The sequence below is a fragment of the Mixophyes fleayi genome, chromosome 11, assembly GCF_038048845.1.
Source record: "Mixophyes fleayi isolate aMixFle1 chromosome 11, aMixFle1.hap1, whole genome shotgun sequence".
Taxonomy (NCBI): Eukaryota; Metazoa; Chordata; class Amphibia; order Anura; family Limnodynastidae; genus Mixophyes; species Mixophyes fleayi.
The window spans coordinates 55,491,464-55,504,163 of NC_134412.1; the positions used below are offsets into that span (position 1 = coordinate 55,491,464).

General features: G+C 39.5%; 1 protein-coding gene across 1 annotated transcript in view; it reads left to right on the top strand.

Annotated features, from left to right (window-relative positions):
- Positions 1–9,191: 9,191 nt before the first annotated feature.
- TMPRSS13 (transmembrane serine protease 13) overlaps positions 9,192–12,700 on the top strand; it is a 54,917-nt gene continuing 51,408 nt past the window's right edge. Inside the window, exon 1 of the mRNA XM_075189759.1 lies at positions 9,192–9,718. Within this exon, the coding sequence (XP_075045860.1) occupies positions 9,704–9,718 (15 nt within the window). The 5' untranslated portion in view covers positions 9,192–9,703. The remainder of the gene's footprint in view (positions 9,719–12,700) is intronic.

Genomic DNA, 12,700 nt, shown 5'->3' on the forward strand with positions numbered 1-12,700 from the left:
GAGAGACGAGAGTCAATTTTGATAGCAGCCAATTAACCTACTAGTATGTTTTTGGAGTGTGGGAGGAAACTGGAGCACCCGGAGGAAACTCACGCAAACACGGGGAGAACATACAAACTCCACACAGATAAGTCCATGGTCGGGAATTGAACTCATGACCCCAGTGCTGTGAGGCAGAAGTGCCACTTAGCCACCGTGCTGCCACTATCCTCTGTTTCAATTGTAATTACAAATAGATTAATGCACTACCCAGAATAAAGAGAATATCAGCGTGCTGCTTGGGGCTAAGAACAACACCCCTTCTCTAGATAATAGACAAATAATTCCCAGCTCACAGCTGTACAGTCCAATGGTGTCGAAGGATTATTGATACACACAAATATAGTCTAGTATCAACACAATCTATTATCAGCAAATATGATTTTATTAAGTTATGAACCTCACCATATATAGGCATGTTAGTGAAAAGAATACATCATGCAGATAAAGTGATAAAGACTGGATCAATAATATGACCATATACAGATCTGGACCTCTCAGTCTGGACCCAAACAAATAAACAAGACACGGATTATCAGTACCTATATTGAGGCATGTAGAGTACAAATCCTGACCCTGCCAGTATAAATGGATTTACCTTATTAATATGTCACAGGTCTCACATCAGACCAGACATGTGGAGGTCGTTTCATATCACCTAGCTGCAGTCTGCCAATAGAGGAGAAATGTGTGTAAGCTGTAGATAGAGCTAACCAACCATATATGAATCTAGTGTGCTCTCAAGTGGATATGTGTATCACTTGGGGAATATACTACTGAAAATAACAAGATCGTATAGTTATGTTGTTATATAGTCCGTATGCTACTTGAAATGTGAACCAAAAAAACTGTACCCCCTATGAACTTGAAGCGATCACATCCGCAACCTTGTCCGTGATGATAATAAACATGAGGCTAGGCTAGAGTCCGCCCCTCACTCTCTGGCTGTGGTCTACATAGAGAGACCCATGTGTTCTGAGGACTAATCCGGTGAAGAAAATAGTACTCAGTCCTGCTGTGGCCACAGCCTCTATGCATGTCCTAAAAAGCAATCCCGCTGAATAACGTAAAGTCCAAATGAGTCCACCAAAAGTGCGGTATCTTGTGATTGTCTATATCAAAATACAAATACCTCCAACTCGTTTCATCCTGCTACGGGGACTTTCTCAAGGAAACGAAGGCACGCCGTCTATATGGCGAGATTTTATTAACTTAATGAAATCATATTTGCTAATAATAGAAGATGTGGATACTAGACTATATTTGTGTGTATCAATAGTCCATCGACACCATGGACTGTACAGCTGTGTGCTGGGAATTATTTGTTTAAATTATCCTCTGTTTCAATGTCTTTTAATGAACAACATTTGAGGGAACACCAAATGAATAGTATGCAATAATCAATCAGCATTTTATATTTATTTATCTTTTTTTTTTAAATTACCTGCATTCAAAACTAGCAGTTAGATGGTCCTGATACTCTACGGTGGACAGAGGGATTTTGAAAGAGACATTTTGGATATATACACAAAAAAACAGGTACTCTCACATTAGCTCAACGAACAGTGACCAAAATATTTTCAGTTTGGAACCTTTATTGTCGTCCACATAGTTTACTAGAGATGGAAATAAATTTTGGTCCATTTTTAAGAATCTAAGAATGTGACATGTTTTGCCTGTAAATTGTTGTGCAGCAGAGGAGGACCTCAGGTCACCAAAAGATTAGCAGGAACTCTGATGATCACTAAACACACCCTATCCTATCTCACCCTGTGAGTAAGTGAGCGGCTTGATCATGACATCATCAGTTTGGGTTTACAAGCAGGTTACCAAATCCCTGAACTAATGAGAACAAAATGTTTAACTATTTCACATCCACAATGGATAGCAAGAAACAAACAAGGCATCTTGTCAGAGATGTCAGACATGCTTTTGTCATTCATAAGGAATTTCTTCTTTCTACCATAGGTGGGGGTTGGTAAAAACAAATTAGTAATAGGAAATGGACATCATATCTCTGTGTTTCTTTCCTTCACTAAATCTATTTTGCTTTACACAATACTGGATGATGACATGGTGGTGGACAAAAACTATTATAAACTACACTTAGACTAGACTAATGGCTCATGCAGAGTAGGTGTTGCTTGAATTTTGCAAATAACATTAAGACCTGTAACCAGGTCATTATCTTACATATGACATTTTTTCTGAGTAACAATATAAAACAGAGCACCAGACACGATTACGACTAGATACGGCTAGATATAGGCAGCCTGTAATTACTATGGTGAAGGCTTCTAAAAATAAAGTCACGCACATTATATCACATAGCAATACAAAGAATATCTAATCCTGTTGTTAGATTTCTAATTCCTTTCATTTAGCAAAACAAAGTGGCTACATCCGTCATCACAGTTTGATTTAATATTGTGCTCCCCGTTCATACTGCCAATTACATTCTGTATCAAGTCAATAATATGTTTATTATGTTATATGTCCCTCTTTATAACAATACCCTTAGCACTTCTGCCTCACAGCACTGGGGTCATGAGTTTAATTCCTGACCATGGCCTTATCTGTGTGGAGTTTGTATGTTCTCCCCGTGTTTGTGTGGGTTTCCTCCGGGTGCTCCATTTTCCTCCCACACTCCAAAAACATACTGGTAGGTTAATTGGCTGCTAGAAAAATTGACCCTAGTCTCTCTCTGTCTGTGTGTGTGTATGTTAGGGAATTTAGACTGTAAGCCCCAATGGGGCAGGGACTGATGTGAATGAGTTCTCTGTACAGCGCTGCTGAATCAGTGGTGCTATATAAATAAATTGTAGAGATGATGATGGTGCCTGTTTTGAAATGAGTGCTAGGGCTCATTCACACTTGTGTGCGGAAACAATAACCCATGAGGAATAATGATCACTGTGCACATGTTTTCCTGATGGAAATCAACACATTTTTCATACATTCTGCTATTGCCAATACAATTTATTGTACTGGAAGCGCAAGTTAACTCAGGAGAAATAGACTGCATTCTAAACTTTTGAACATGTGTTAACCTTTTTGGTGGGAACAATTCATTATATTAATAATGCACTTTTCAGCCATTAGCAGCTGAAAAGTGAACTATTAGTGGAGAGGTGAAAACAAGTTTAGGATGGTGGCCTAAAGAGGGGCACAGTGTGTACATGCAATGTCCAGTTTCCCATGAAAATTCAAAATGACTATGTGGGAATCAGGTGCGGGCTGGCAGGTTTCAGCCCGGGGGGCGCACAGGTGGCCGCATCACATGACATGCTATGCGGCCGCGTCATAATGATGCGGCCGCATTGCGTGTCATGTGATGCGGCCGCCTGTGTGCTGGCGTGGCGGTAATATTAAGCTATTATTGTATCCACTGAGGGGGACGGGGGGAGGCGGCTGGCCCGAACAGCCGTTAGACTGAGCGGCCCGGGGACCCGCTGCCCCCCTGCCCCCTAGTCCAGCCCGCCCCTGGTGGGAATCAAAGGACAAATGGAAGACCCAGTGGTATATGTAAGATTTATTGTACAGGACAGTACTAAAGACAGAGGAATCTTTCTCGGTGTTGGATCTGGAATAGAATAATCTTAAACTAAATTACTTAAAAGGAGCATTGGATAGAGAGGTTCGGCCTCCAAACGGCTTTGCAAACAGTAATGCGACACATTGATATGGTTTCAGCCAGTTGTGTCTGCTACTGCAGGTGAAAAATGCAGAGTACAGAGAATTACTTCACTGAAACAGTTTATGGTTAGAGATTTGTCCTACAAAAGGGAAAAAGGAGAGTTGCGCAGAAGTAACCAGACACACAAATGACGTGTGGATGATAGGTCCCAATAATAATAGCGTTTCAGGCTTGGTAATAGCAATCAAATTACTCAGGCACTCAGATAGTGGTAGGCAACATAAAACAAGGCGACGCGTTTCGTCTGATGAACAGACTTTTTCAAGCAATGACTTCTATATTTGATCCTTATAAGGACAGTTTTCTGAAGATCTAAACTCCATTAAGAAACATCATTTGCATGTACATGTAATAGTTCAATTTCAACTGTATTTATATATCCTTTTGAGAGCTGCTGCATTTGTTACCTGGTCAGAAATTGTGTTCTTCTTCCTATACCTGTTATATTCATATTAGCGCCAGAGATTTCTTTCGTTCTGTTAGAGATTTGTCCTGTTGCATCCTTCCTTCAAAATGTTGAATATTTTTAAAATAAAGTCACTTAATTCATCTAAACATAAACTAAATGGTTAGCAGGGTCTTCACGTTATAATTACAGCCCTCAGTTCCTGATACTGTTCCCCTTGTTGTTGTTTCACAGCTTTGGGTGAGGTTGTGAATCATTTTGCTGTCACACAGGTTTCAAAAACATGGCTCAAGCAGCAGTTAATAATAACACTGAAAATGCAGCTAATTAAAACCTTCTTGGGCTCCTGAAGGGACAAGAACACAATGTATAAAGAGACTGTATATTTATTTTTGTAGAGTATCACAATGTATCAGCTCAGATCTCCTCCCCATGTGGTAAACGGTTTGCTGTGAATAAACAATGGAAGCTTATTTACTGTAGACTAAGATAACCTGCAGGGATATGGTTTGAACACACCAGCTTGGAAAAAAATCCTGTTCATACCTAAAAACTTATAAGAGTTGAAAGGGGGACATATTTGCCCATATTTTGATACCGGGTCATGCACACTATATAGATTCTCCCCCCAGCTCAAGCCCCCATATTGGCCCTTCCTCGAGGTCTTGCTTCCCCAAATAGATTCTCTCCTGTATCATGCCACTCTATATTAATTTTCCACCAGGTCAGTCTTCCTGTATTGATTCTTCCCCATATCATGCCTATTCCCCTTGAATAGACCCCATGTGACTCATGTGTTCATGATAAATGTCCCCAATTGATTTTCCCCATACCAAGGATAATCACCCTCTACATCTCTACCACCAGTTTATTATCCCCTATACCAAGGCTAATCCCAACCAACCCATTCTCCCCCTGATCATGTCTGACTGCCCCTTGAATCTCCCCCATTTTGACTTTTCACGATAACAATAACCACAAATTATTCTGATCCCATCCTTACACTAATCCCCCCAAACCATTCTTCTCCAGATAAAACAGAGGGATATTCACTAGGAGAAAACATTAAAAAGTCACAATACATCAAATGCAAGAAGGTTTTGGATCTATAAAATAATTAAATATATGCAATTACAATTGCAATAAATCAGGTGGACACGGGGCACTTTGGAATCTTATTAGGCAACTTGTTTCTCTGTTCTAAATACAGGATAACTGGAAGTTAACACCAGGGCCAGCAATAGATCAAAGGGGAAAACACTATTTTTTGGCAGATATAGAGCACTTTGGGTTTAGAAAACAGGCAGCCTGTACAGGTATATGCCCTGTGACTAGTTTCAAAGTGCAGTACAGGTTATTTGTTTTCTACATGGTTCAGGGCGCAAAGGAGCTCCTGTCATGATTGCTGAAGGCTTTACTAGCTATTTCTTTATGAGATGTTATCTTGGGGGAGGCAAGGCAGTATAATACTTCCTGCATCTCCTTATGCTGCCTTCTCGGCTGAGGTACATAAAAGGTGCACCATTTTTCAAGTGGTGAAGAAATGTCTATTAATAAACAACTGTCCTATTACAGTGTTCTTCTGTAGAAGTTGAAAGGTGACTTGAAGGCACAGGATATTGTCCATTTTTTGGTTCACTAACCTAGTTATTATGTCGATAGCTAATCCATGATTGACTGAGAGGTGTAAGAAACCACTGGTGATGGCTATTAAGTAGGCAGGCTCACCAGAGATTAACTTATTGCTCTTCGTGTGCTCCTTGTGACGGTCTATCCTGTCCATAGGGGGCTCTTTTATTTCCCGTATGGATTATGTGTCAGAAAAGAAGAAGAAAAAGAAAAAAAGAAGATTTCAGGTACTGTTAGTATTTATTAGGGACACAACATTTAATGGAGAATTATGGGGCCAATAAAATATAATTGTTAATGCCACAATAACTATGTATTACTTGGGATGGATTGGATATGTCCCATGTATAGAAATCGAGATGACATTTTTAAACATTGCAGTTTAAAATTATGTGCTTAGAGTTTGTCCTTTAATAAATTGCTTGGTTTACAAATCGCACATCAAAGAGCAGGAAAACATGAAGTTTGAACAAATCATCAAACCACAGGTTAATCCATATTCCCCCGAGTCTCTATGTTGCTCTTTATATGTATTTTCATGGGCATCATCCCTATAGGGATCCTCTGTTGGCGTTCGGCATCCAGAAATGACCAAAGGCAGCACCTGGAAGGTGTCTGCTCTGGCTGTGGTATCTGTATTGCCATACACCTACTGTTTGTCATCAGGCCAAAACCCCAGTATTGAGGTGCACACAGTCCCCATGTTGGGCACTATTTTAGGGTAGTGTAGGTACATGTACTAAGCCAGCTGCCTCTGTAGATTCTTATACATGATAACCAGATTTAGCTCTGTCCTTTTCCATCAGGAGGGTAATTAACCAGACGGTTGCCACTGCACATGTAACATGTGAAAGTTAAGTGTGGAGCTGACACAGGCAGGGTAGTCGCAGTACAATTACAGTTGAAACAATGAGCCAGACCATTTCTCTGATGAAATAGAGGATCACATTTATTGCATGCAGCTTTTCCCCCTCCACAATTTGGTTGCACTAATCCCAGTTACATCACAACACATGGTTGTCCCCAGACCTAATGGTCTCCTTGATCAGGATCAAGAGCTAATGCCAAATGTAAGATGTTAGACTTACAGGTGAGGTAGCAGCACAAGAGAGGGCATCTCAAACCTTTAATCCTGCCGTTATCACAGGGGTCCGCCCCAGAGGAGCATCTGTCAAGCACATTCATCCAAAGGGGGCATTACACCCTCTACCCATTAGACAAGGGACACAAATATATGTAAACTTTCCTGTAATATCCTTATATTGGGTGAGTAATGGTGTTGTCACTTATATTTGTTGACAGTGATATCAATTGTGTGACTCATTTTGTAAATGTTCCTTAGTGGACTGTACACCTGTTAGTGAAGACAGAACAACCAACATGTTTTGTTTCAAATTGAAACTTGTGTATTATAATGAATAATAATGAATACGTTACCCCCTTACTGTAACATTATATAGATATAAGAAGTCACCTATGGCCATATAAAAGCATGGAGACACAGGCTGAGGTTGTTAGGTATGGGGTTATTAGCCCCTGGAGGTGATGCAGCTCGTTCCCCTCTCAGTTGATGTAAGTTGTAAGTGGAGAGAATCAGAAACATGTTTTTATCTGATATACCTCTTATAGATATAGTAATAAAACTGCCAGGGGCACTCTGATCCAGCAATATGCAGTTGGTGTCTGTGACTTATTATTTAAGACTAATATTTGACTTTATGCTAATCATGATTATATGCTGTGGGCAGCTCGGTGGCTTAGTGGTTACCCCTTCTACCCCACAGCACTGGGGCTGCGAGTTCAATTCCTGACCAATGCCTTATCTGTGTGGAGTTTGAATGTTCTCCCCTTGCTTCTGTGGGTTTCCTCCAGGTGCTCCGGTTTCCTCCTACACTCAAAAAAACATACTAGTCGATTTATTGGATGTTATCAATTTGACCCTAGTGTGTGTGTGTGTTTAGGAATTTATACTGTAAGCTCCAATGGGGTGGGGACTGATGTGAGTGACAAATATCCTTGTACAGCGCTGCAGAATTGTTCTGATCGGATAATTAAGTGCTGTGAAGCTTTAACACAAATGCAAGGTGGGACTTGAGAGGTTCCTGAAAGAAATACAACACTTGTGTAGTTCCATAACAAATTCCTTTTTTGTACTTTGTGGTGAATAATAGGCACTTTGTAAGTGCACCATTGTGGCTTATGTCTGAGCAAACTAAGTAAAAGGAACATCTTTGTTTGCCTCTAATTAAGTTCAGTATTCTGGAAGAAATGTAAATGTTACTTGCAATTTGGCCTAAGTATAACATTTTATTTCACAACCAAGTCCTGATTAATCTCTATACATAACAAATTTACTCCAAGGGGTATATTTTCTAAACTGCAGGTTAGAGAAAGTAGAGATGTTGCCTATAGCAACCAATCAGATTCTATCTGTCATTTTGTAGAATGTACTAAACAAATGATAACTAGAATCTGATTGGTTGCTATAGGCAACATCTCCACTTTTTCAAACCCACAGTTTATTAAGTATACCCCCAAATCTCATTCTTTCATCAGCAGAGCCTGTGCTATCTGGTCTGTATCTGTACATAACCATCACTACAGAGGAACAAATATACTCGTGGGAGGAATCACAGTATTGGTTCAGTTGTTTTATTTTCGGCATTTCAATTCATAAATACATTTATTATTGATGCAAACTAAAATTTTGAGAAATTTTATAGAATTTGCAGTTCAAGACGTAAGTTTTGAAAGCCAATTTTCTTCCAGATGTAACTGTAGACCATTACAGAATACTCAATATAAAAATAATAAAATATTAGATTAGAAGTAATATAAAATAAAATAGAATTCCTTGTGGATTTTGGCACCAATTGGGTGCTAGTTTGGTAATCACTATGCCATTGTTCAATTGTGTCCCTAGCTGTTCTACTGCCTGAGGCAGTAACTGAAATCTTGCCCTTCTCAGCCCTAATACAAACTTCCATGAACGTTCGTATATGATTTCTGTACTCTTTGAAAGAAATATATTGTATGTTTTAGTGTTATAACATCTCCGACAAGGTATATATCAGTAATTTATACTTTTGCATCAGAAAAATCTGCATTTTTAAATTCATTCTGGACAATTTGCTGCCTGCCAGGCACTTGCCTGCTTGATCCAGCTGCTTTGGTTGCCTCATTATAGGCTCACCACTGCCCTTGCTCAATGACTTGGCTGCACTCCCTGGTATTATCATAAGGTGTTAATAGTAAAGGGACATATTACACAATCTCCTTGTGTTTTGCCACTGCAGAGATGCCACACACAGCCAAATGTGAGGACGTAAGAGCAGTGGAGCGGTTACAGGCGTTGGATAATGGCAGAGGCTGGTATGACAGGTTTAGTGAGTTTGGGAGGGGAATGAGGACAGGATCGCAATTACCTGGGAGGGAGGAGAGCAGAGATGCTGCTTGGGACAGACAGGAAGGCAAGCAATACCTGAGAGAGAGGACAACCTGTGCCCAGCACAGATGAGACAAGGGCTGGTAGTAACTGGAGTACAGAAGGGAACAGTTACCTAACATATGCTTTACCTCTAAGGAGAGGACCTAAGTTTGAGCTTTACCTGGGAAAAAGAAGAATAGTTCTGTTACCTGATACATGCAGAAGCAGAGGTATTACTTTCAATAGAGGAATCAACCAGGATAAAAGGGTCACTAAAGCAAAAGAAGAGAGACAGGGAGTATCATTCGCTTGCAAAGTTATTACCTGAGGCATGTGATGTAGTAAGGTGTATCGCATGGGAGAAAGAGAGGAAAAACACTGAAACAGGGAGTAAAGTTATTACCTGAGTGGAGACAAAGTTACCATCAGACAGGTGTAGTCTGAAGAACAGAGGCTAACTGAACTGAAATGATCCTTTCTCTGCTCTGCTGATCCATCTTACTCAATGGAAAACCCTCCGGTAAGTGCTTTACTTACTGGCTACTTGCAACATTCTACTTGTATAAAGCAAATGAACCACCAATAAGGGCAGCAAAGTATACAATGAAAACTAGAAATAGTCTCTAGTTAAGTGTCATATTTTTGTGTCTAGAATATTTCCTGAATATAAAATGTAAAATGGGACAGGTGGATTATTAATAGCTTGTTTTTAACTATATTGTTCCATATTGCTGTGATATCATTTATTATTATAATGAATAACACATAAAAGGTTGAAAGGGCCTAAACAATCTACAGGATGAAGGATGTTACTGGTACAAGTATCTCTCTTTGTTATCTTAGCAGCTTTCTCTGCTTGTCGCTGACTAGTTAAGTAAATAAATGTCTATTCTAACTAGTGGTGCAAATAATTGGACATAACAGATCTTGTAAAATGTATTTGCTAGGACATATTTCTATGGAGAACTAAAGATGTCATTGGTGGAAAGTATATAATAATTTTAGCCTGTTCCTGGCCCTTTACGAGGTGTTCAGCAAGAAATAGATTGATATGAGGCTCTGAAGGTCTTTATAGAGATTAACAAACAAATTATTGCCACCAAAAAGGGGATGGACAGCAATTGAGAAAGTTTAAGGTTCTGGATTGGACAAATTTATAAGCAGCGGGTTCATTTTCTGTATAGCAGCATACTTCATACTAGAGTACAGCCGTGTCTTACAGTAAATGTTTACATCTCACTTTACATATTAATATAAAAAATGAATATTTTCTTAAAGAAAAAGAAGATAGTTTACAGCACAGCGTCCATTAGAAATCATATCTATTCTTACTAATCTTGGAACAGACAACCCATCTGATAAAAGGTGTATACAGATTGAGTACTACTGAGCACTACTGGGCCATTACCCATGAAATGAAATTTAAAAAAGCCCACAAATGCAAAAATCCTGATGTCCGCTCGCTCTCATAATTAATTTAAGGTATAAATAATGCTTGTTTGACAGTAATTTAGTGGAAAAAAAGGAACACTCTACATTACCAAACAGGGTGATCATAAGGAGGACGTATACTGGACCTTTTACACTTTCCACCATGGCATTTCCTCAAATCCCTCAAAACGCATTCCCCATTTTAAACGGGCAGTTCCCAAAACAGAATGTGAGTGGGCACCTTTCGCAAGACAAATTGTCACAAACATTTATCTAACCATTTTCATTCCTGAGGAGACAACCAAATTTGTGCCAATTATGATCTCTCACGTACATGAATAGAAATAGTTGTTTTATCATAGTATACACTAACGAAAGCAGACGCCTCTTTCTGTACTATTTCTACTACTAATATAGACACTTTGGTTTATTCATCCAATGCAAGAGAGCTGTTGTCCATCCACACAGTGAGTCCTTTTATCCAGTGTCACACACTGCTCATTTTAGTGAATACAAGTCAAGTATATCTGGTCCTATACTTTATTAAGGATATAGCAGCTTTCATTACCAGATTCAGATATTTGACTAAGTAAGGCCCCAAGAATACAGCCTACATGTGCCAATGACATGTAACATCTACTTTGCATGAGGTGCCAGTGTAACAGCCACCAAAGTGATGTGACACTAATGGAACAATAATGGACCCACGCAGGTTAGTGCGTTGTGGCGTTGTGTAATGGCAGGACTGGAGCAAGAGCCAAGAGAGAGCCTTCAATTTAAATCTGAAACTTTGTCTCTCTTCTGAATTAGACTTTAGCTTAATGATTCAGGATTGCATACTACCTCATTCTGAAGCCCAAGCCCTTAACGGCAGGATTGAACACTTGTTTTAACAATCAAACTTTTCCTACCCAGTACCCTACCCACACAGTAGGGTTGGTTTAAGCATAGTGACATACAGGTGCATGTCAGTATGAGTACTGAGAGAGAGACGTGGGGACTCAAATCTAAACGGTGATGTATTTAAGAGCTAGGGTCTGAGTTCAGAGAAGGAGTCTACAGAAACCAGGAAGGAGCAGAGTGAGAGAAGTTGGTGTAATTGCGAACAGTTGCAGTTGCTGTGTAGGAACAAAGATGCAGGCAATCCAAAGCTGTCAACCTGAGCTGCTGGTGACTCAATAATATAGTAGTGTGGATGTATGCTCTGAGAATCACCCCTAAGGAGCACGTGTGAGAGACTGATCATTTGTGAGTAAAATGCGAGCAAACCTAAGAGCAATTAGTGTGAGACATGACCAATAGAGAGGTAATGCCAGATGAAGAGGATAAACATTGATGTAACTGATGACAGTGTGATGCAGAGTGGCAACAGTAGGATGAGCGAGTGTCAGCTCTGGGGTTTTCGAGTACAGTGACATCAGTGAGGTCTATGTAACTAAGTTCTGTGTAGGAAGAAAAGATATAGCAAACATGCCTTATTTAATAAGAGAGATTCATTATATCATCTATACTTTATCTGTTATAGCTACACACACACTTAAATTACACCTGATATAAAACCATGTGCAGGGCCACCTGTCCGATGGACTACCCACTGTGCCTGAAATTTAGAGGACTGAGCTATACCTGGCTGATAAATATAATCTTGAGCAAGTCCAAACACCACCCCACAAACAGAAGGGAGCCACAGACATATTTTATTTCCTGTAAATTATTCAAAGCCTACAGACATTCCTTCAACTGTAGGATGAAGTTTAGTATAAAAGATATACATTTGCTTAGATTGTGGTGTTCTTTGTTTTGATTGCTATTAGTTTATATAATGGTTTTGCAATCTGGACATATCCCAGTAGGAGATGAGAGCAATAATGTGCACTTTTGGTGCAAAATTTAAAATGATGCCCAAGTAGTATTTCGGTTCTATCAACAGTCTTTTGCTTATTCCTCCTAAACACCTGTAAATTACTCACATAGCACAACAAGCCTAAATAGTTTTGATCAGCATACATGGAAATCCTCATGTGCGCAAAGGTTGAAGACTGATTAAATAATCCTTGCACCATTCTGTTAT